Here is a 26310-nt window from a genome sequence, read left to right on the forward strand (position 1 = left end):
CAGATTGATCTGAGTGTTGGATCAAAATCGCCAATGCAAGTCTGTGGATCTGTTTAAAAGTTATTGGAAAAGCGTGGGAAACCAAAAAAAAAACAATTTATTTGTTTGGGTTTTTTTTTCATTCCAGAGAAGTTGATGAAACTTTGACCAAATTCTGATAGCAAAAATGAACACTTTCACCAGACTTGACTTTGATGAAAGTCTGATCAGAAACACTGATGAACTTTAGACCATTTTTTTGTGTACGAGAAAAATCACTGATGTGTGAAGGACTCCTTAGAGAAAGTGTGGATTCAGATATCCGTGCAAATTGGTCCAAGATCGGATCCCAATTCATTGAGTGGCTGAGGGTCTCCTGATCTGAGTGTCACAGTGTTGTATATTTCTATGAAGCTGTCATGCTCAGATCAGTCCATGCATTACGTTCTGATCTAGGAACCGATTTGCACAGATGTCTGAATGCGCCCTAAGGGTAAGGCTACACGGCAACTTTGGCGGCACCACCTGTCATGCTATTATGGTTCGCTCAGTGGCAGTGCTACATCGCAGCTCACAAGTAATTGGGGTCTCATTGCGACCCTGAAAATACCGCAAGAAGTCCAACCTTGTCTGATTTTTTGCAACTTGCAGTACCCTCGGGATCGTAATAGGACCCCATTCACGATGTAGCAATGGCACTGGGAAAACCTTGGTGGCGGGACAGGTGTCATGACTCATGACCAAATTCGTTGTGAAACCCCAGCCTAATAAGCCTAATATACAGATCAGTTCTCGGCTCTCAGATTTATTCATGCATGGTGGTGCATAGCCTATGAAGACGTTGGCGGTACTGGACGAATGCTAGCATCTGTATATTCCAAGTATTTCCAGTGCACCATGAAGATACCCTGCTATATATATTGCTCGAGTGTTGCCTGCACAGAATCGGACAGACACAAATGGGTTAACCAGATCCTACATTCCAGAGTGGAAATACTGGAGCGGTGTGGTTCTGGGTGGGGGGTGGCCTGAGTTTCCTTGCAGTTTCTTCAGCCCGTTACTGGGAGAGGAAATGTGTCAGTCTAATTACAAGCATTCGAGGCATTTTCCAGGGAGGCGTTGTCTCTTCCTTACCATTGAATTGGCTGCACAGGACAAAGCATGTAAAGAGGATTATTAATGGCTGCAAATATGAAGAAAATGTAAAGTATGGTCTTTGGAAATTCCTCTTTGACTATAAATGTACACAAGTGAAAAATGATCTCTTTATTTCACAGTCATTCTGTCACGTGCAGATATTTCTCCATCTTCTCCATTCTGTGAAAATTGTACTGCTCTCATCTGACTGCGATCTGATTTTTTTCCACGGACCCATTGACATGAATGGCCAAGTACGATCCGATAATCGGATGCAACTCGTGCATGATGGTCCGAGGAAAAAAAAAGGAAGAGTTGTGCACAGCCCCATAAAAAGCAGGGGATACTTACCGATGACGCAATAGTACGTTATCGGTAAGTAAGGGGTTAAAGGGAACCTGACGGGTCCCCTATGCCCTCTTATACACCAACATTTTTATATTTGTTGTTAAATTCCCTGCCTAACATGCCCTTTATAGTGTTTATCACCTAAATACATGTTTAAAAAAACAAACAAACACTAAGGCCCCATTCCCCTAATGAGCTTTTGGTGCTTTTTTGATGTTGCAGAATTTCTACACCTATTATTTAATTTAGGTTACCTGTAATTTTTCATTGCGTTTTTATCGCGTTTTTGATGCTGCAGTTTTTGTCTCTTGATGTGTTATGCTTTAAATAAAGCTGCTTTGTTTTTTATACTTCCTGATATTTGGCATTGAAAAAAACTTTATTGGTATACAGTTGTGTGAAAAAGTGATTGCCCCCTTATTGATTTATTATTCTTATTCTTCCGCATGTTTGTCACACTTAAATGTTTCAGATCACCTAATTTAAATATTAGACAAAAATAACACAAGTAAAGACAAAATGCAGTTATTAAATGAAGGTCTTTATAATTAAGGGAAAAAGAAATCCAAACCTACAGGGTCCTGTGTGAAAAAGTGATTGCCCCCTAATCCTAATAACTGGTTGGGCAGCGACAACTGCAATCAAGCCTTTGCGATAACTGGCAATGAGTCTTTACAACGCTCTAGAGGAATTTTGGCCCACTCATCATTGCAGAATTGTTGTAATTCAGCTACATTGGAGGGTTTCCGAGCATGAACCAATCGCTTTTTTAAGGTCATGTCGCAGCATCTAAATCAGATTAAGGTCAGGACTTTGACTAGGCCATGCCAAAGTATTAATTTTGTTTTTCTTAAAGTCATTCAGGGGTGGACTTGCTGGTGTGTTTTGGATCATTGCCCTGCTGCATAACCCAAGTGTGCTTCAGCTTGAGGTCACGAACAGATGTCTGGAAATTCTCTTTCAGGATTTTTTGGTAAAGAGCAGAATTCATGGTTCCATTTACCACAGCAAGTCTTCCATGTCATGAAACAGCAAAACAGCCCCAGACGATCACACTACTACCACTATGTTTTACTGACAGTATGATGTTCTTTTTGTAAAATGCTGTGCTACTTCTATGCCAGACGTAATGGGACATAAATCTTCCAAAAAGTTAAACTTTTGTCTTGTCAGTCCACAGAGTATTCTCCCATTCTCTTCACCACCTACAGCATAGGGTAGAAACATATATTGAAGAATAATAAGTCAGTCATACAAATAGAAACACAATAACACCTGCAAAAATCCAGCACAGGACCAATGTGAATTATTAAAATAATCTTTATTATATACAAAGTGGATAAGATATATTGATTAAATCCATATATGACAGGACAAACAAGACAAATAAATTAAAATAAATGAAGATGGAGGAACACAGTGCACAAGTTACTATGTAGACAGATAATAAGGAGTGACCCAGAAAAAAGGGCAGAATAAATAATCACATAAAAAGTCCCGTAACCCTTATTTCTGATCCAAAGTGCTTGATGCTATGATGTCATTAAAAACACAATATAATACATGTAAAACCATGTAAAATATGTATGTATACATATATATACAGTATATTAAACAAAGTACCAGCGTACAATAAATAATACAGCTCTTAATTCATAATGAAATAAATAAAATAGATTTCAAAGCATAATAACTGATGAAATACCAAGGATAAATTACCTAAATATATACAAAAATAATGGATCTAGTGTAACATCAATATAAGAATAATAAAGGACTATGAACCCATATTGCCACAGTGCACGGCTCGCCATCACCCTTCAATGTACATTTCGCAATGCGTCCTCGGGGAAGATATAGATATATACACATTGAAAAGTTTTTATAAGGAAACTACTAGAAGAAATGAGTTGTCTTGTTTTTTTCAGTTCATTTAGCAAATAAAGTAGAAAATCAAAATTCATCAAAAACAATAAAGAAAACAGATATTTTTAGCTATATCGCCCACTTCTGTCAACGCTCTTGTCCATGGGTTGTAGCAGTGTTGATCTTTTTTTTTTTTCACTAATCATCATCAAATCTTATAAAACGGTTGCTGTCAACTTTGTAGATTTTCTGTCTCATGCATTGACTTTCATCAATCAGGTGTAATCTATGGGGAAACGATTACCTTGCAGCACCACCACAGGGAAAATCAAGGTGTACCCAATGGCTAATCCAAATGACGAGGCTTTCTGCGTAATGCAGGGCAGGACAAGTCTTCCGGAGAGTGATAGCGACACTCTCCACTCTGGCCATGCAATGAATATCCTGAACAGAGGATTCCCTAATATTAACTTATGCAGAATTTCCTGATTGACTATATGCACACAACGTTTTTATTAGGTTGATATTGCCTGAAAAAAACTGTAAAAAATGTGCAAAAGAACGAACATAAGCATTTCTATGTAAAAACGACTCGCTTTTCGTACGTTCATTCTTTGGAGCTTCTTTTAACCACTTCCGGTTTCGAAAAATGCCAAGCGGTTAAAAGAATTGACCTGTTCTACTGGCGGTTTCAGCTCTGTAATTTACAATACAACTCAATGGGAAAGCTCAGAAGACGCCTGGTTGTCGACCGGACGGTTTCTTTTAGCGCTTTGCCAATATTTGAAAAAACTTTAGCGGTTTCTTCATTATTCAATGGAATAAAAAGAATGACTGGAAAACAAAAGTAAAAAAAAAAAAAAAAAATCACAAAAATCCACGGGAAAACCCTCCAAAATCACTGGCTGCAAAAAAAAATACATAGAAAAAAAACACTCAGGAAACAACTGAAAAGGGAATTACACAAAAGAAGCTTCAGGGGAAAAAAAACCTCCAGTGTTTCCTGAAGAGTCTTGAAAAACTCATCGGGTTCACCTGAGTTTAAAAGACGGTGTGTGCACAGTCAGGTAGTACATGGGTTTTCTAAACCGGGCAACCCCATTAGGCACAGTAAACCATTCTCTGTCTCAAGTCAGGCTATGAGGAAGGCGTAGTGGAGCTAAGTCTTGCTCCTTAGTCTATTAGGAGCAGTAGTAATTCTAAGCAGGATGATCGCTGACAGTCATTTTGCTTTTGCTGAATATTTTAAGTCATTCTGTCAAAAAGCTTCTGCCAGGAAAGTTGCTTATTATTAGAAAGCCAAATGTTCTGGGTGTAGACATGTAATCATTGCTCAGTAATTGCTGAGGAAGGTTAAAAAACACGACTGTTAAACTTGGCAGCATACAGAGTTTACATCCATGAGCAGCAGGATGAGATCCACTCCGGGGGTATATCCCGTATTACCTGCAGTCTATGGGAAGAAACCAGACTTGTCACACATGCTTGACTTTCGGTGGTGACTTCCTGCTGGACCTCTTCCGGATCTGTGGAACAAGGGTCTGGTTTTTACTGTGTTTAGATTTTACGCGTTTTTTTTTTGTTTTTTTTTGCTGTGTTTTTACAGTTGCAGAAGCTGCTTTTATAGCCCCTCCGCCCTTCGTGCTCATGGAAATGATCATCCATAGTGCAACATAATGGGAGGTTGGGAATTGGATGCCTAATAATAAAACTCATAACATAGAAATATGCTCCAAAAACATAATATTAATCGCCTACTTAAAAATCCTAGTGTATAAATGCTGAAGTTTCTAGAATTAACCAAATGATTGTTCTATGCTGTCCAATATCTTCATTCACTGTCAGTGTACACACCATACAGTTCCAGATGGGCTAAAGTAAAATAATCTGGAATTACTACTCAACAGTACTACCTTCCTGCCTGAGTAAATAGACGGATGGATAGATATAGTAGATAGATTATTTAGATACATACCCTCAAGGCCTCGCACCCTATCCACACTTCTTTCTAAAGCTGGAGTCACACATAGCAACTTACCAGCGATCCAGACAACGATATCAACGTGTCAGGATCGCTGGTAAGTCGCTATGTGATCGCTGGTGAGCTGTCAAACAGACAGCTTCACCAGCGATCAGCACAGCGATGCCGAGCGCGCGGCATCGCTGTGTTCGTTAGCGCTGATGCCATATTCATGTCAAAAATAGAATTAAAATAAAAAATATTGTTATTCTCACCTTCCGACGTCCCGCACAGCATTCCCGCCTCTCTCCACGCTGCGGTCCCAGTAATCCTTTGCGAGAATGACCGCGATGACGTCCGTTCTCGCGGGATCGTGAAGTCTCGCGGTCATTCTTGCAAAGGATTACTGGGACCGGGAGCGTGGAGAGAGGCGTGAAGACTGTGCGGGATGTCGGAAGGTGAGAATAACAATATTTTTTATTTTTTTTATTATTTTTTACATCCTAGTACAGCTGAACGCTGGTCTCCCACCTGTCACACGCAGCGATGCGTGCTGGCCAGCGGGAGATCAGCGACAAAAAAAATGTCCAGAGGTTTCTTGCAGCGATCAGCGATACCGGCAGGGTGAGATCGCTGTTGTGTCACAAAAGTTGTGACTCAGCAGCGATCTCTCTAGCGAGATTGCTATGTGTGACGGGGCCTTAAGCCTTTCTAAATAGAGCAGTCCTATGCATTGACAGAGGGCATACTTTTGTATAGGGATGCATTGTTGCTTGCAAATGGGCTCAAACATTTTGATGAAAATGATGAATTCATGTTTACACAGTGCTGTTGGTATATATAGATAGACATACTGCTAAAATAACTTAAACAGGTAATTTGGTTAATATATTTATCTGTACAGGGAATGTCATGACCCTGTTGCCGGGTGTCCCAGGACCAGGGGCTCCTTTACTGAACCTAATGCTAGGGGTTCCCTAGCTCGCCCTGTTGCCCAGATTACGTCTGATGGTGAAGACGCCGGGGCCACGTACCTTGTCTTAGCTTTCTGAATCTGCCCTCAATCTGTACCGTTCCCCTACCCAAGAAAGAGGGGAGTAGTAGTGTACCGTACTACACCAACCAGACTAACAAAGTAATACGAACAGGGGTAACGAAAAATACCAAACATACAAATATAGACACAAATAAATAACAGCGTAATGAACCGGGGAGTGGAGGATGAAAGGGAAATATCACACACTCCAAACCTAGCAACAGTCACAGATAAATCCACCAAAAGCCTACTCTAACAACCAACAACAACCTCCTCCAGCCCTGCAGCAAAAGCTAACTCTCACAATGAGTGCTAGTCAAGGCCCAGTTTATATAGGAGATGGGAGTGGCTAACAGTGCACAGCTGAGAGCCTTAGCTCAAGGAGCTCTCATCAGAGCAGATTAACCCCTGCGATGCAAAAAAAATTTACACCATTTAATATGAAGGTGAAGTTCTTCTGTTCAGCGCAAGAGTAGGAGAAATCAGACGTTGCGGTTTTCTGGCTCCTCTCTGTCACAGTAAAGACGTGACAGGGAACTTGCTATCTTATAGTCCTGTGATTCCAGCAAGCAGTGTGAGAAGGGTCAGGAGTGGACTATCAATGAATACGGGAGAAGTGAAAAGAAACCATGAAAGACCACAGCTCTACTGCTTCTGAAACATGGCAGGCAAGAGTACTAAGCTACTGTTATTGAACTAGAAAAAGGAGTAAAACATCACAGTATTTACAAGGGGGTTATAGGAAGTTTTCTCCCCCAGCAGTTCGCCCCCCAGCAGTTTGCCCCAGGTACATTTTGCTCCTGCACATTTCACCCCTATCATTTCACCCCCGCACATTTCACCCCCCCATTTGGCCTTAAAGGAGTATTATCACCCTAGAACATAAAAAACATCCGAGGGTGAACTGCTGGGGGCGAAATGGGCGAACTGCTGGGGGCGAAAGGTGTGGGGGCAAAACATCCTGGGGGCCAAATGCTGGGGACGAAATGTGCGGGGGCGAACTGCTGGGGGCGAAACATCCAAATCCTGAAAAATACAGAAGTGGTGAGGTGTTTCTATTATACTTTTCCTCTCATTGCTCCTCTACTGATGTTGGCTTACAAAATACGCATTCAGTATTTAACATAGGTTTTTGGTTCGCATTGATAAGCCAAAACCAGGAGAGGAACAATCAGAGGTAAAGTGTAACAGAAACACGTCACAACTTCTGTATTTATCACCCACTCCTGGTTTTGGCTCACAACTACTGAGGTAAAAAACTGACCAAATACTGAACGTGTGAAATTGGCTTCAAGGTAAGACTCTTTATTCTTCACGTAATTGGCTTGATACACAGAAAAAGTAGAGCAAAACCCCTCTCAGCCTGGGGCTCTTGTATATGGAATTTGCATTGGCAGGAGGGATCTAGGGAATTTTGGGATTGAATGAATTGGCAGCAGGAAAGATTCTGTGCCTCTAATGTTCCATACAGTGAAAGTTATACAAATAATCGCATAATCCCACCATATATTTTAAGTGCAACTTGACATATCCTAGAGACACGTGACAAGTTTTGATTGGTGGAGTCAGCTGAGCGTTAATCTCGACACTAAAGACAAAAGCCATAGAATTTCTATTGAGCTGATCTTCAGTGTTGGGGAGAAGAGGGCTGGGTGGCTTTTTGTTTTTTGCCCTTTCGTTTTAGTGTTGGTCTCTACACTCGGATCAGCACTGATTGAACTATTTTGAAATCATTTTGTTTTCACCCATCGCATCACTTTCTGGTGAGATGTGTGACTTGGAAGGTTTGTTGGAGACTTTTAGAACAAGTAGTGTAACAGACAGCGCTTGCATAAGTTTATCGTGTCCACAGTGAATTATTTACCCTGTAATGTAGTTGCCTCCTGTGAAGGTATGAGCAGTATGTATATCTTACACATTCCTCTCTGGATATAATTCATGCATTGGCTCTGACTACATGTTTTTTTTATTGTGAAAAAATATTGGAAAATCCAGCAATTGCAAAAGTAACACATCACATTTATTGGTAGGTTAAAACATGAAAAAGAAAAATTTTAAAGCCACGATAGTATAACTGTCGACGCATTTCGAACTACACTAGCTCTTAATCATGATTTTTTTTTACGTTATTCCAAACTTTGTAACTTGAAAAGTAAGAGTTTTAAAATGGATCGTGTCTCCTGTTAGAAACCTGGATATTCTGGTGGGGTCCAATATGCCACATTCATTTTTGCCTGAAAACCATAATAGTTTAGCTAGAATTGCTAGCCTCTGAGTTCATATGGGTCATGCACTAATGAATGCCATATTACAAAGATATATCACCTAGAAGTATTGCTTCTCCCACATATGGCACCCATCGTGAAGCGGCAAACTCTGTAGCTACATAATATGGAGCCACAGGGGACTCCATTGTCCTGTACAGTTTTAACACATGACTCGTGTGCTGGAGGCCATGAGGTAAGGTCAGGTTTGAGCAAAACAATTTACCCACTGATCTTTCCCTGTCTTTCATGTACTTTTTTTTGTAGATTTTTCTCTTTTGGAAGTTCGCATACTTATCTCCTAAGAGGGTATTGTAAAACTCTATTTAATGGCTCTGGTAGGTCTCCTACTCTTCACCAGTAGTACTGAAAAGTAATGGAGAACACCCCGTGTTTGGGGATATATAGGATTCCACATTATGCATTATAAATGCTTTCCTTTGGGTCCTGCTTTCACTCCCCACACATGGTAAAGCCCGTGAGGCCTACTTTCATGTGGGTCCTACTTCCACTGTCCACACATGGAGGAGCCGGCAAGTCCTGCTTTCCTTTGGGTCCTGCTGAAGCTGCCCACACATGGAGAAGCCTGTGAGTCCTGATGTCCTTTGGGTTTTGATTCCTCTGCTCACACATGGAGAAGCCTGTGAGTATTGCTTTCCTTTGGGTCCAGTTTCCTCTGTCCACACATGGAGAAGCCTGTGAGTCCTGCTTTCCTTTTGGTTCTGTTTCCTCTGTCAGATTCCTACTTTCCTGTGGGTTCTTCTTCCATTGCCCATACATGGAGAAAGGTTATGAGTCTTACTTTCCTGTGGGTCCTGGTTCCACTTCTAATACATGGAGAAATACTGTGAGTCCTGCTTTCCTTTGGGTCCTGCTGAAACTTCCCACATATGGAGAAGCCTGTGAGTCCTTTGGGTTTGTTTCCTCTGCTCACACATGGAGAAGCCTGTGAGTCTTGCTTTCCTTTGGGTTCTGTTTTCTCTGCTCACACATGGAGAAATCTGTTTGTCCTGCTTTCCTTTGGGTCTGATTTCCTCTGTCCACACATGGAGAAGCCTGAGTTCTGCTTTCCTTTTGGTTCTGTTTCACATGGAGAAAGACTGTGAGTCCTGCTTTCCTCTGGGTCCTGCTTCTACTCCCTATATATGGATAAAGCCTGTGAGTCCTACTTTCCTGTGGGTTCTTGTTCCGCTGCCCTTACATGGAGATAGCCTGTGAGTCCTACTTCTGCACCTCACAGCTTTGACAGCATTTTATGCGTATGAGTTTGCATACAGGGAGCGCTGTCAATCACTATGTTAAGGGTCAGTAGGACTTGCAGGCTTTTTCTGTTTAGGTGGAGGAAGCTGGACTCACATGCTTTATATATGGCCAGGGAAAAAAAACTCACAAGATTTCTCTGTATGGGTAGGAAAAGAAAGACAGACAATTTTTCTGTACGAATAGGGACATCAACACACACAGGGGTTTTTTATGCATCTGCAAGGGAAGTAGGAATCACAGCCTTTCTCTATCCACATCATTAGAGCAGTTATTGTGGAGCCCCTAATAAAGTATGGAGCAATGCTGGATTAGTGCAAGTAGTGCCATCTTTCAATAACACTCGAGATCTTGCTCTTTCACAGCGAGGAGGGTGATGGTATCCCAGTATGCATGCCAGGGTTCTAAAACACGGTAGTTTGAAGCCAATTTTTGCTAGAAAATTGGATCCTTTTGGGGGCATTAGGGACCCTTATAACCACTTTTGTGAGGAGCTAATATTTAGAAAAATCACAAGTCTGAGGCTGCTCACTCTATTCTTAAATAAAAAGGGCCGCCCTAGACTGGTGATAGGTGCTCTCTAAGAATTGATTGTCCAGGAAGGTATTTGCTAATTTAGTATTCCCTTGAGTTATAACTGTTTATTTAAAAGGATGGGAGTGTAGTCTCTGCAGCAGGAAGTATTCCATCAATTTGATAAACCCAGCAGAACTCAAGTTTTACCATTGTAAGTTATGGCCACAAAGAATTCACTATAGGGTCGGTCTACCTAGATGGAGGCTGAAGCTTCCAGTACTGTCATCAATACGATTATTGAATAATTTGGCATCGCATATGCAAATGAACTAATACTATTAACATGTATGACGTCCTGGAGATATTGTTCCAGGGCTCAGTTATAGTTGGACTCCTCGTTGTCACTGACACAGAACAGCTCGTGTCCTCCTTGGTTTGCCTATGTATTATCCAGACACATTATTTTTGGAGCGGGAATGCTTTTTCAGAATTAGTTGTAAACGTTGCTGGTTCAACACATGCTGCACATAGCTGGAAGGCCGTAGAAGCTGAATTTGTAAAGCCAGATTGCAGAAAAAAAGATTCCTAACATACCGTAATAAGTGATCGTTTTAGAGCAACATAAGTAAACAGGTGGATTTCTGATGGACATTGAACAAATATAAAAATAAAAAAAGAATTTTAAACATGTGTCCAAAATATATTGAAAAATATTGGAGACCTGCCCTCTTGTTTTCTTCTTGCCATAAATACACATACCCTCATGCTATATAGAAATTACAACACAAGATTTTTTTCTTTTAAAATAATTTTTTTTATTCAAATGACTAATAATTAGAATATTATAAAATTTAATAGTAAACCATACATCTGAAAGGTGCCCAAATCTTCAAACACAAGCCTGTGTCCAGCATCTCCAGACAGTTTCCCATTACAGAAGCGCTACTCCTCATCACATCAAAGTTGATATTCTCTTAATATTTTGCAATAATCATATTATACAGCACTTTGTACCTACAATTGCTCATTTTGCCTTTTTACCCAGATAATTCTACTCTTTCTCCATTAGGTCTATGACATCACGTGATAAAAAAGAACTGACTTGCTGAAGCCTTCTAAGCTCTTTGTAGAAACAGGAGGTCAACTTACCCTGTATGAGTCATGGGTCACTGCAAAAGTCCCTGGCAGGGAGGAGGGAGCAGCTGGGTCAGAAGTTGAAGAAGGGGATGATAAATGCAGGGACTAGAGACTTCCTGTCCGGACACCCGCTCCACGCAAAGCAATGCCCCCTATTGTACGTGCAGTGATTCTACATGTGTTCATTGAACACATGCGGAATCACCGCATCCTATTCATAGGACAGTACTATTTATTTTGTGGAGACCATGCGTCTCTGCAAGATAAATAGACATGCTGCGGTCTAGAAAGATGCGCCGCATGTGCATATACGCAGAGATGCCAGAGGCGTCCTTGCACTCATAGTGGAGATGGGATTTCCTAAAATCCCCTCCACTATGCTGTAACATCTGGACGCTGCGGACTGAACGCAGAGCTGTACGCAGCATCCAATCCGCAGGAAATCCTGACCGCCGAAACATACCCTTAAGCACATCTGGGACATCATTGGTTGGTGGCAATAGCAAAAGGAGCTGCCAGCAGTGGATCTTGATGTTTTGCTCAAGTACATTCACTAAGGCAAAACATTCCTCAGACAACCATTAATAACTATTAATGGCACTCATACTCAATACTGAATAAATTGAGATGTTTTAAAAATATTGTTTCCATTTTTTAATTACTTGCATATCATTAACACATCTGTCCATGCTGTGATTGTTATAATTCTACAACTTTTTCTCCTTGATGTTGCAATTTTAATATTGTATATACAGAGAAGGAGGGTGACTTAGTTCTTGAAATGAGCACTCCTTGATTATGTTGTGCATCATTGAAAAGAAACATCAAGATCTCTTTAAATGTACTTGTTACCTTAAGATTGTTGATATTTTTCAACAATTTTGGTTCTTATCACACAGTTCTCTTCTCCGCTTTCTGTTCTCCATGCTTTGTGTGGCACACACAGACACACAATGCAAAGATTGAGGCAACTTCTCCCCTTTTTATATGGTTTTAGGTGGGTTTTTCATATTTCCATACCTGTTACTTGCCACAGGTGAGTTTGATCGAGCATCACATGCTTGAAAAAGTTGTTTACCCAAAATTTTGGAAAGGTGACAACAATTTTGTCCGGCCCATTTTTCAGGTTTTGTGTTAAATTATGTCTAATTTGTCTTTTTTTTCTTTTTAATTGTGTTGTTCCAATACACTCAAAGGAAATAAACGTGTATAACAAAATGTGTAATTGCAATAATTTTTTTGAGACAAATACTTCATTTTCTAGAATAATTTAAAGGGATTCCAACACTTTCGGCCATTACGTTGTGTGTGCATATATAAGTTTATTTCTTCTTACTGCACTATCAAAAAAATGGTTAAAATTGAGTGGTACACCAAGTTTCATAGGTCAGTCGATGAAGCGTTTTTCACCCGCAGCATTTCTTAGAAATCTGTCTTCAATAAGCAGGTATGAAATGTTTACATTCTCAAAAGAGAATGGCAGGAATGATGACTTGTAGAGAGCTTGTGCCACAAAAATGCTTTACACCCCTCCGAATTTGTGTTACATATAGTTTCAATCTAGATGATCTTTTCTGGAAAAATGCCATTGTACCTTCATTAGAAAGAGAGGGTACAACTAAATTAGAAGATCACTATGCCGTGACATTAGTATAAAATGTGTACAATTTCTTGCTAGTCAGTAGGGAATTGAAATATTATTTTCAGGCACATATTGTTCTACCTACACGGGACATACACGGGACGGGCTTCAAGTATTGTTTTGACTTGTTCCAGTCAATTCTTAGTCATACTTGGTTGTTAAAACAACAAATTAACTAGGTTGTTCATTTTCTATATTGCTTCATTCTGGGAAATAGAGTGGGGAGCTATGATGCCAAGAAATCCAATTTTTTGAGCATTTCCACACCAATAAGAAATGTAATAATACAAAATGAAAAAAAAAAAACAGTGCCACAGTCAATAAATGAAAAAGAGGTAAAAATACAGAATATAAATGAGTACATGTTGGGTTGGTGAGGTAGAGAAGGGAGACAAAAAATATGTAATAGATCATTAGGCCGCAAAGCATAAAGTCTAGTGCTTGGCCAAAGAAGACAGGCATCATATATGGTGAGAGGCTGCTATGTAGTAGGACCATGGAGCAGAAGGTACAAAAGGGAATAAAGGATGCAACTAAAACATTGTTTAGAAAAGTTACGATGGGTACCTTGATACCAAATTGTATCCTCAAGACCTCAGAGTACCGTATTTCCTCAAATTATTCCACCATTTATAAGAAGGTTTTAGGTCTTTCAGGTTACAGGGATCACTTTCTTAGCAACCTAGAGGAGGTAGCGCATTGTATGCATAAGTAGAAGCTAGAAACACCAACTGTGCAGAGACCATTGCCAGTCCTTGGTGCTTAATGGGGACCAAAGGTTCCTCTACCCCACTGGAAGTCACCAGTCCCCTGGTAGAAACCCTAATGAAAACCATGGAAAGGGAGAGTGCTTTTGAGAAGTTTGGGATGGAAAGGGAGCATTGATATAGTTACCGGGTCACTGCCGAATGTTTGGAGCTACTCAAAAAGAGCATGCAGAGATCGCCTGGTTATCAATTATTGGTGTCAACTAATATACGATTATTTCACCTATAATTGTTCAGGGAGTCCAAGATTATATTTGAGACACCTATTCTAAGGGCCCCGTCACACACAGCGAGATCGCTAGCGAGATCGCTGATTTTGTGACGCATCAGCGATCTCGCCAGTGATCTCGCTGTGTGTGACATCCATCAGCGACCGGCCCCCCTGCCGAGTATCGCTGATCGCGCAGGATCGTCCTGGGCCATTTTTTGACCGTTGGTCTCCCGCTGGCCAGCACGCATCGCGTGGCAGCGGAAGACCAACGATCAGCGATGCTGCACGCTGGTATCTAGGGTAAACAGCGGGTAACAAAGAGCCACGCGTCTCTTAGAAACCCGCTGTTTACCCTAGATACCAGCTTGCTCGCTGGTCCTGACCGCTAGAGGGGCTGTCTATGTGACAGCTCACCAGCGATCACCTAACGATGATGTCCCAGCGATCCCATCCATGTCGGCTCGTTGGTGGAATCGCTGGGACATCGTTGTGTGTAACGGGGCCTTAAGATGCAAGTGTAAAACTAGAATGACTGGCCAAAACAATGCATTGTGCAGCAAAATTGCAAATTGCTGGTTAAGCTTTTTTTTTTTTTTTTTTTGCAGAGAACTCTTAAATTTGCAAAATTGTGCACTCAATTGTAATGGTCGCCGCGATATGAAGTGATTTCTTGTTAAAAAAAAAATACACAAAATTGCACAATTTGCGTCAAGAAGCTTCTTTGCATGACTTCCACTGATATTTAACATGTGTTTTCAACAATTTCAGCGTCTATGAAGTGTAGCTTTGGTGAAAGGACATGGCTAAGTGGGAGAGGCATGGCCTAATGTGTGACACCATGTGCAAAATTTTTCGGACAAGTTTATGACACAAGTTAGGTCAGTAAATAGATACTGTAAACTTATACTAGACAGTCTTAATAGTTGCCAAATTTGTCAAGCAGTATGAGCAGATATGAAAAATCGGGTGCACTTTGAACCTGTCTAGTCTAAATCTGACTGTCCAAAAATTAAACAGTAATGCAGTCTAGTCTAAGTTGGACTGTCCAAAAATTAGACAGCAATGTTAAATATGCCATATTGTGTAAAAATAAAAAAGTAACGTCTGCACGTATTTAGAATGCATTTTCTTCTTGGTCCCATCTCTCCATTGTTCATAGCTGCTCTTGTTTTGCTCCAGCTTTGTTATGGGCGGCAGTACTTCCATCTCTGTGATGGGTTCATACAAAGAAGAGTTTGATGTTCGTCTTTGAGTTTTTCGTCTCCCATGATGCTTGGCCACAGCTGGAGGTTGCTTATAATCTTAGCCATGAATCTAAAATTCTTTTCCCGAAATTCTTAGAAGTCAGATTAACTCAGCTTTATTCTCAGCAGTGACTTGAAGTAATCCATTGCGTGAGATAGGTGAATTCCTGCAGTCTCATTAATTTATTGAACTATGAAAAACTAAACTCTTGGTATGTCATGTGGCCTCTTTTACCCTTGCATCACATAGAAAGTTCTTTGGTTTTCTTTACAGCTTGAACCATGCTTAACAACCAATTTATGCAAGTTGTTCGTATAACTGAGCCCAAAAAAGTGGCAACTTGTGCAAGACCTTGCAAAAGTTACAAATTGTGTAAAGAACAATTTAGCTTGTATCTGTCTTTTTTTTCCTCTTTCTTTCTTCATGCTGAACAACTTTTAGACAGATTTTATTCTGCTTTACACCAGAAAATCTTGCAAATTTAGGCACAAATTGATACCCATTGTAACGATAACGTAAAAATATCATGTATGACTTTTTCGGAACATTCCATTCACTACACTTTCTAGAAGGGTGCATAGCTGCTCAGAGATAAGTGACCCCCCTGTTCTTGTCCCTGTGCGCCTATCACACATTGCAGCTTTGTATTCTCCCCCTGCCTGCATCTTCATTTACAGCTTGTAACACTACACTCACTCCTTCCTGCTCTTCCCCCCTCCCTTCCAAAAGGAATGCTCTTTGTCTAAGCACATGTGGTCGTATATATATATATATATATATATATATATATAGGAGATAGTAAAATGGGCGTACATCGGACCCCGTCCGTGACAGAAATATAAAAATTACATATTGGGATGTGCCCCGATCGGGCTTCACTACAGTGGTTCTTGCTAAGTTCCAGCGCCAACAGAACCAGAGAAATGGATTTCTCCTGAACGGTGTGGAATAACTAGTTTGTGTTTGGTTTTGGATGAATGCCAGCGACAGACTGGAAAAGATGATACTATGTGCGTTTCTATACGAGGCACCCTCTGTGAGTTATGGTTATGATAAGTTTTTCAGCCAGATGAGCAGGGGGGAGGACTGTCACAAGCCAGCCCCCTTTGGTGAGGTCACAAGCCCAGACTTATAAGTCTGCAACTGAGCCCCCCCAGTCAAAGTTGCTGCTTGGGAGCTGTTGCCACAAGACCTCATCCATAACCTATGAAGTCTGGCTCGACCCCCAGCTTGGTTCTGCCTGAAATGATCTAAGCAATATGTAAGTTTCTCTGTTTTTAAATCCCTTTTATTTATAGTTGCATTGTACATACTGTTATTGTCTCATATCATAAAACCTTTTTATCTTCTGTAAATACTGCCCATCTTTTGGGAATAAACTATAAAATTTATTAGTTCAGTCTCTTTGCTCTGTGACGAATTCACGTGCCTGTAAGCTAATTACGCTACTGATTTGGGTTTGCTTTGTAGTCCTCTATTAATTTTACATATTAATAAGAGAAATCTGAAGCTGGTGGCAGCGAAGTGTGTTCTGGCTAGGTGGGTAGCGCTGGCAGTGACCTGAGCGGGCTTCATAAGCTGATTTGTCTTGCTGCGGCCAGGACTAGTTATAACTCCCTCACAGCAAGCGGGCCTAATAGTCATTGCACAACAAGTAGCTCGTCCGGCGACTAATTATCCTAGGTGTAGTTCCCTGACTGACCTGTGGGTAAGGGGGGCGCCGGAGAGCTGCAAGTTCCAAAGTGGAACTGGAAAGTGGGACATACATAAATCTCAACAGCTTGTAACATATTGTGGCAGTGGTGGGATAACTAAAATAAAGCCTCTGCAGTAAATTGTTAGGGTAAGACTAGCTTGCTGTTTTTTTAGCACATGGTGCCAGCGGTGGGATAACTAAGATAAGCCCCCCTGTGCCTGTGATAGCCATGTGCAGCTAAAGGTCACACCCGCGATCCATGGCACCCATCTGTAGGGTAAGCTTGGTTTATACCTTGCTGCTCTGTATAGATACAGCTTGGGATACAATTATGAAGATGAAGACTTCAAATTGATCACAGTTTGCAATGTTGGGCCAAGCTGTCTTGACACTAAAATAGCACAGAAAGAGGACTAAAAATCCTCCAATAATAGAAAACAGCAAAATAGCAAAAAGGTTTACCCCTCCAGGCCTCCAGACAAATGCACTAAAAGGTACCCGTAAACGTGGAGACCTTTGGCGCAGGTTACGGGCTCACGTATTTTGGCCAAAATATCAGCTAATACTCCACATTTTTTTAATGTGTTTTTTGCACTTTTTATTCAGGGTGCAGTTGGGCCCATTTTATCTTGTAAACTGTGGTGTCTGTTCACATGGCATGCATTTTGATAACGCTGGGCAGCCTGCCTGAGCTAATAGAAGGGTGTCACTACTAGGCTGGCCTGGATGCTAGTGCATTGCCATAGTGTGAACAACGCTGCATACAAGTTTTTTATTGTGCATTAACATACCATGCAACCGCCCCCTCCATGTATTGGTAGGCTGTGAGCGGTTGTTTCATTGGTATTCTTGCACCTGTGCTACCATCTTAACTATATGGGTCCACTGCATCCTGATAGTGCATTTGTCTGGAGGCCTGGACGGGTAAACCTTTTTGCTCTTTTGCTCCAAGCTGTCTTGACAACAAAACGGATTGTTCACTTTGGATAATCCCTTTTTGTTAGTAGGGTCCCTAAACTAAAATCTGGTAAAAGGTGGTCACATTTTTTGTGACCTCCAGAAATCTTTTGTAACCGGTGGGCAACCCAACAGCAAGTGGGTCATTTCTGTACAACAAAATTCTGAGCATTGCCTTCCAACGCAGGATAGCCCATGTGCTATGGGATGTGTTCATGAATATAACAGCTACAGAATGGAAATTTGGACAGGTCTATGCAAAACCTTTTCATTTGGTTTTCTAGTTATAGTCAAGGTTGAGATAATTAGAACACTTTATGTGCTTTGGGTGGGTTCGCTCTTGGTGATATAATTGATGGTTTAAGAAAAACTGCTCATGGCATCCATGAAGTGTCAACCGGTCACACCATCTCTTATTTTAGCCACTGCTGTTCAGAATGGAAACCTGAAGTCATATTACGAGCCGGTCTTTATTTGTTGTTGTTGCTTAGTTTCATTGAACCTCCTTTCTGTAGATTTCCTTTCGCAATATCTTTTTTTGGGGGGTTAAACCCTGATGCCACTGCTCTTTAATTGTCGTTAAAAGGATGCCAAAATAACTGGTAGATAAACCTGGGCCTGAGAACTGGAAAGTAAAGAGGACTGGTATCAACTGGTGGAACACAGGATCGGGCATTTTGCAACCCAATGTGCCAGTCCATGTTTCCTCCATTGCCAGGAACCTGTTGTGCTGCCGACAGACACATCAGATGTATTCTACCAACATTGGAGCCATCAGCTGACATTTATCTAATTTGGCCAACAATCGTAGTAATTTGAATGTGTATGTTGATACCATGTTGACTTAGGGTACGTCTACATGGACCAACCTGCGAAACTAAACAACCACCAACCTTCACTGATCGGCAGTAAGTTAATGGCCCATATATAGAGGCAGACCGTGGTAAATGATCCATACGGCACGATCTATCTTAGATCACTCAGTGCTCGCAGCACAGGCTGCCATTGTTCTTGACAGTGTGAGTGCTATTTGTGCAGGACAATACACCGCCAAGAACGATGATCTTTTTCTCTGCGTTTCGCTCCTTCATTGGGTGATTGGCAGCTTGATTACACTGGCAGCTTTAGTTATGACTTTTTACCTGCCAATAAACATGAGGTGTGAAGTAGCCAAAAGATGCACAATCACTAGTCTAATTATACTTTTTACTAACGCCATCATAGACACGCACAAAAAAAACCCCATAAAGCCTTTTGAGAATGGCGTTTGGATAGCTATCAAGTAAAGGGCAATAATTGTGAAGATAATGGTGGAAATCTGCTATTTCAACAGTTGTATCTGAAGTCTGCAGCTAGCTAGATACTTAAAAGGCCTGGCAGTGTACCCTGGGATAAGGATATGTAAATTAGCTCACGTCCAAATAAGAAAGCTGAGTCTATACTGAAGGAAAGTTATCTCCACTGGTTGGAACTACAGAGTCACCCTTTTTCCTCTTGGAGAAGAATTCATTTGCATACAGTGGTATTGTATACTGACGAGAAGCAAGAACTCGAACAGATGTCTACAGATGGGTGGCTCTTGTTTGGCTCGTAACCCTAGTTAAGTTTCAAGGCTCATTAATGGGTAGTAAATTGACTTACAGAGTTGCTACCTATAGGGGGCATTATAGAAACTGTTTTTCTCCTACTGGAGAGCTAATTGACATATTTTTTCCTAGGAAGCATTGCTTGTCGAATTCCCTGCAGCAGTTGAATCTCCACAAGGAGACCCAGTATCTTCCAAGAACAGTTGCAGTTACTGTATTCATATATTTCAAAGTCATCAACCAGTAACCCAACAACACTCCCCATCTTCTATAAAGTTTGCTGTATTCTGATAAAATAACACTATTCCTTAAGATATCTGGATACCATTAATCTTGTCATTTATTCTTTTTTTATTTTGTCTTTGTAAATAGGAAATGGCAATACGAGCTTTGAAGCAGACTGGGAGCCGAAGCATTGAGGCAGCACTTGAATTTTACAGTAAAATGGGATATCTGGACCCCAGAAATGAGCAGATCGTTCAAGTAATAAAGCAAACGTCACCAGGTAAAATCCCATATGAATAATGGATTCACTGTAAGCACATCCATGCTGTTTTATGCTTGTTAAAATTAGTTTTATTTGTAGTGTATTTAAAAGGGTTGTCCAGCTAATATGTAGAAAAAAAAATTTAATTAAAAAATAAAATAAATTATGCTCCTCAATCTCCCATTGCTCTTGTGTCAATGCTTCATGGGTTCTCACTAGCCACAACTTCTTGGTTTTCTTCAACACACAGGAAATGACTACTCAGGCAACGGCATGTTGGGGTGGGTCACCACTGCAGCCTGTGACTGGCTAAGGAGTCATTCCCAGGAAGTGGAGTCCAGTGGGTTCCTATGAAGTGGAGTTCAGTGGGTTATCAGGCAGTGGAGACCAGTGGGTTTCTAGGTAGTGGAGTTCAGCAGGTTCCCAGGAAGTGAAGCCCTGCAGACCAGCGGGTACCCTGGGAGTGGAGATCAGCGAGTACCCTGGGAGTGGAGATCAGCGAGTACCCTGGGAGTGGAGACCAGCCGGTACTCTGGAAGTGGAGACCAGCCGGTACCCTGGGAGTAGAGACAAGCGCGTTCTCAGGGAGTGGAGACGAGCGGGTTCTCAGGGAATGGAGTCCAGTGTGTTCTCAGGAAGTGAGAGTCCAGTGTGTTCTCAGGAAGTGAGAGTCCAGCGTGTTCTAAGGAAGTGGAGTCCAGCGGGTTCCCTGGGAGTGGAAACTAGCGGGGTCCCAGGAAGTGGAGAAGAGCAGGTTCTCAGGGACTGTTATCGAACAGTCCTTTATATATGTTAATGAGGCATGTAGGAGTTCTGTGTACTATTTTGTTAGCTTAGGAGTCTTTAGATGTATTAGATGCAGAGCATGGACTATTTGCCAGCTTATTGAAGAAGAGTAAAATGGAGTTCAGAAATTGAGTAAATTACAGCTATCCACATATGAGGGAGTGCCAGGGCCGTAGTCGTGGCTGAGAGTATGTGCTTTACCGCGCCCTGGTCTCCCGTAACATGAATATAATGTCCCCTCTGCAGCATACCTTCTGCTTCACCTTCTGCACCATCAGGGTCCCATCGGGCTGGCTGAAGTTCCACTGCTAGCGTTGTTGCATAATAAGAGACAGAGTCCATTTCAAACTGAAAACATAGAACTTTACTTTTCTCTTTGCACAGCACATCCTTATCAGAGACAGCATTTGCATAGGGTTCCAAATAGCTTCCATTCTCCACTTTCCCTGCACTCCTTCCTTAGTCCCCCAGTATGTGCCCGGCTCGTACCGCCTCTTGCGGGAATACAGCATCCTCCCTGTTCAGACTCTGTGCTTGGGGGGTTCCCTTGTCTGTTTCGCCCCGGATCTGAGGGCATTAGCCCATGCGATGATCTGCCATATGATGAGCAACCTGCGTCCCCATACTGTTCTGGACCTCTTCTCCACTTCTGCTCCCCACTGCTGTCACACTGCTGCTTCAGCTGCACTTCTGTCCACTGGACCCAGGATGGCTGGGTCCTAAGCTTTAAATGTTATGGAGCTGTTGGGTGGCACAGTCTCTAAGCCCACCCGAGCAGTATGGGCTCCCTACTCCTTCTCCACTGACCAGGAAACTGTTCCTCCCTTACCCCCAGTAAACTACTCCTATAGTTACCTATATACACTGTCTATTTACACTAAGGTGTCATGTACCCCATCTAGTGACCGACTCCGGTACTATGCTTTCCCTATGTTACAATTATATATCAGCAGAAGATATATAGTTATACATAAAGGCAATATTTACTTAAAGGAAGGGAGTGGAGTATTACACGGTCCCGGTACACCCCTTACCCACATATAATAGTGGTCTGGGGCTATTTTTCATGGTTCAGATTCTCTTTAAAGAGGTTGGCCCCTTTGTCAGTTTGTCACGAAGGCTGCACTAACCAGAGAAACCTATAATGTGATGTACCCATAAGCTTGATTATGCCAAGAGACCATTGCCATTTTGGCCTATGCTTTACTATATATTTATATAGGCATATGTGTGTATACATATGCATAGGTCCGGGACATACATTAGGCACAATGCTGAGATTAAATAGAGTCAAATACTATAATTTAAGACAATATTTATGGTTAAATATGGCAGGGGACAATTAAAAACACTCTCTACAGGTTCCAATTTGATATAAATACCGAGACGTAATTAAATAAAATATGGAGTTGGTGTCAAGTGAAGGTTACCCTATAAAATTCTGTTTCCTGTGCATTAATTCAGTACATACGGAAAAGCAGTTGGAAAGTAATTAGTGCTGTTAATTCTTATTTGTATGTGTTTTATTTTGAAGGGAAAGGTCCAGCCCCAAATAATGTTCTTCACCGGTCAAGCTTTGAAGGACCAAGTGAACCTTTTCCGCCTTACCATCCAATGAATAACGCAGCCTATGATGGGCCAAACTTTCCTGTTGAAGGTGCCAATGTTCTTAATGATGTTCCACGGCAATACATGGACTATTTGCTGTCTGCTCCTCAGTCAGGAGCAATGAATGGACCATCTCCAAGACCTACTGCTCATACTTCTACCGCAGGTCATCAGCACCAACAGAAGGCCTATGCTGCCAATGTAGAATCAGTTGCCATGAACTATACCATCACCAACCAGGGTCTACCAATGCAGCCTCCTCACACATCAAACAGCCCACACTATGCCCGTCAGCATATGATGGTACAGGGAGAGCCAATGGGCTACGGTGTGCAAAGAACCCCTTCATTTCAAAACAAAATGCAACAAGATGGGGGCTATGCAAATATTCAGAACAAAGGACCAGTGGTACAGACAAGCCCAGGCCATACATTTCAGCCAGCATCAGCAGGTCTGTACATGCCACATCCCCACCACAAGCAGTCAAGTCCTTCCCATCAGATGCTTGTCATGTCTAGGGGGTCTCCATATACTAACGACTTTCCTGATGTGCCTCAGAACCTCATGAATCCAACACCGAATAGCATTAATATGGAAATGTATGATATGGGAGGTGTGTGGCAAAATCAGCAGTCACGCCGTGATTCTCTACAAGGTGCTGTGATTGAATCCTCAATACGGCAACATGTCCCCTTCAGAACAGAGTCCCAGGTACCAAGCCGTACTAACTCCTTTAATAACCACCAGCAACAAAAGCAGGTGCCAATGTGGCAAACGCCTCAGAACAAACCAGATACTTCTATGGTCTCCCCAACCATCACAACTGTGACTTCAGCCCACGTTCTTCAACCAGTGAAAAGTATGAGGGTTATGAGGCCAGAACCCCTGACTGCAGTGGGCCCTACACATCCTGCCTGGTTGCCTTCACAAACAGCAGTCTCAGACAATCTAGAGAAGATTGAGCCCCATCCATTACCTGTTGGCGGCCAAGGTGCTTATGGGATTGATGTAGATTATAGTGGTCAGGATATGAGATTTCCACCACCACCACCCTACCCAAAGCACATTTTCCACCCAGAACAGCATGATATAAACTCTATATGCAAAGGAGTGGAGCAGAATCTACGCGTTGTGGACAGCGTGACAAATAATCAAGTGGAGGAAGTCAATGGTGATGTAAAACATGAGAAAGCAAATAAACCTTCAAAAACCAGTAAGCCTGGGAAGGATAAAAAACAGATACAAACGTCACCTGTACCGGTGCGTAAAAACAGCAAGGATGAGGAGAAGAGGGAGTCTAGAATCAAGAGCTACTCACCATTTGCCTTCAAGTTTTACATGGAGCAACATGTGGAGAATGTAATAAAAACCTACCAGCAAAAGATTAATAGGCGGCTACAGCTGGAACAAGAGATGGCCGAGGTAATTGTCTCTCTTTCTCGAGTTTAACACTAATCTATAAGTGTCAATAACATGGGTAAGAATCATTCTCTGTCACCCCTATCACTATATAGTTCTCGATACTGGTTCCTTTTGCTCATCCGCATAGCAGACGAGTGATGGAGCTGCCTGCTAATTACATACACTAGTGTGAACCATAAGTCAGACCAGTGTAGATGACATTTTTTCCACGCAGACCGTTGGTCTCTATGGAAAATCGGCCATGTGCACTGGCACTTTGGCTATAATGTATGAACGTTTGCTCTCTATGTGCAGTTCATGGAGCACACGGAACGATTCCTTAGTGCACACGAGATTCTGAAATCCTTGTCTATTATCCAGAAACAATGGATGACCTTTCATCTACACGGCATTCGTTTTGCTTTTGTACATCAGCAAACTTTCAATGTTTCTGTAAATACTAGATGCTAATCTGGATGATCTGTATGAGATCTGAATAGGCGAGAGTCATCTGAAGTACGGAGGAGGCAAGTGCATGCCGCAATTTTGTTTTTCCGCACACCATTTTGGTCCATGTAAAAAATGGACACCTGAACAACCCAATTGAATAACATTGGCAATAGTGCTATCTATCTGAGGTCCGTTTTTTTCCGAGGAATGAAAATCCAGTTTGCAGTGCCCTCCAATTCAGTCTTTGCCAGGTATAGGTGAATGCCAGTAAGTGGCAATACAGCAATACGTAAGTTGTCTTGAACCATGATATTATGGAGACCTGATCCAAAGGTCCCTCTTCCAGGTCATATTCAGATTCCCGTAACGAGGAGTACATTTTAGCATTCACAAGACTTGGACTCCTCAACTCGGACTACATAAGATTTTACAGTAGGGTTTGAGGCAATGGCTTGAGATGCTAAAATGTGGACGCATTATTATAGGCAGTAGCCTAGCTTTGCAGGTCCGACAATAGCATGGCTAAATGTAGATAAGGATAATAAGTTATTCAACATAAAAATATGTCTCTGGAGCGCAGACAGTTGCTGGTTGGGTAATAAGAGCTGGTGTTACATTCCTGCTGTCAGACATATAGACTGATCATGGGCACCGCTTAAAAATAAATCCCAGATTATATTAGATGATGTGGTCATTTATTTGCTATATTTAGTGACATTTTTCCCGAAACATTTATTTTGAGATTGTCTAATTGTGACAGCTGGAGAGAAAGAATCATCTATTTTCGATTCAAGGATCTCCTACTGTCTCCAGTACATGACATTCACGAGATATTTGCTTCAGTACCTTGTAAACAAGATGGATAGTAATTATAGAAATTGCATAAGTGAGGCATTTTTTAAATTTTCAGTAAAATTTTTGTTAGTTTTGTTTTGCATTTATATTGCATTTATATTAGTTGTCTGCATTGTTACATTTGGAAAATCCACAATGGTTTTGCCAAAGTATAAGGTATATATAAGGTATATCCCTATTGGGATTCTTTGTTAATTCCTCACCAGCTGTTGATCCACTAATCTCTACTGGACTGGACTGTGTGGCTCCATTCTATACTGTATGAAGTACTATGTGGGGCCCATTATACATTATGGAGGACTATGTGGGGCCAATTATACTTTATGGAGGACTATGTGGGGCCCATTATACTTTATGGAGGACTATGTAGAGCCTTTTATATTGGATGGAGAGCTGAGTGGGGATCACAGTTAGGACATCATACTGTATTGGGGTGACCATACTTTGCTATGGGGTTGAGGGTACAGTGGGGTCATCATACCGCACGTATTGTGGGTACTGTGGAGAAATTCACTGTTGGGAGTATCATACCATGGTTAGGGGACTCTTGTTGACATCATACTTTATGGGGGCAATGAAAGGGCTTCAATAAGAGGAAAATTAATTTGTAAGGGCTGCAAAATTGTAAGATAATCTCTTCCATGATCTGACCAAATATTTAGGTTTATTTTTATTTTTTGTTTTTTTGGGGGGGTTCCTTTGAAGGTTGGAGGGATTTAATAGCAGCTTGCAATCTTACTGAAAGCATGTGTAGCTGTAATAGGAAACCTAACGCAGCAGGTGGTCCAGCCACACTAGCTAGTATCCAAGCTCCTACAGGAAAACCTCCTGTGGAGCCCATGCAGGGTAACTGCTTTATTCAGGCAGCTAGGAATTCATAAGGAGAATATGGAGTTATCGTACGTCCTAGCCACACACTGGTTACTTTTTCGAGATTTCTGGTAGGGGTCAAACACCTTCCAGGGTCTTGATCCATTGAAGCACCCCAGGGTGGGGAGTGCGTAAAATAGCTAGTAGGAGCCTGGTATCAAAGCCATGTTTGTTCTCAACGTGTAGCAGGGACCTAGCTGGATCCAATGATGCCAAAACCGCCTCCCTAGGACTGTCCATTAAGGA

General features: G+C 41.6%; 1 protein-coding gene across 2 annotated transcripts in view; it reads left to right on the forward strand.

Annotated features, from left to right (window-relative positions):
* Nucleotides 1-26310, forward strand: part of LATS2 (large tumor suppressor kinase 2) — a 93444-nt gene that overhangs the window by 42121 nt on the left and 25013 nt on the right. For both annotated transcript variants that reach the window (XM_073583045.1, XM_073583046.1), the window contains exons 3-4: nt 19980-20112; nt 22415-23910. In XM_073583045.1, the coding sequence (XP_073439146.1) occupies nt 19980-20112; nt 22415-23910 (1629 nt within the window). The remainder of the gene's footprint in view (nt 1-19979; nt 20113-22414; nt 23911-26310) is intronic.

This window comes from Dendrobates tinctorius, unplaced genomic scaffold, assembly GCF_039654945.1.
Source record: "Dendrobates tinctorius isolate UK_male_01 unplaced genomic scaffold, ASM3965494v1 ptg000075l, whole genome shotgun sequence".
In the NCBI taxonomy this organism is placed as follows: domain Eukaryota; kingdom Metazoa; phylum Chordata; class Amphibia; order Anura; family Dendrobatidae; genus Dendrobates; species Dendrobates tinctorius.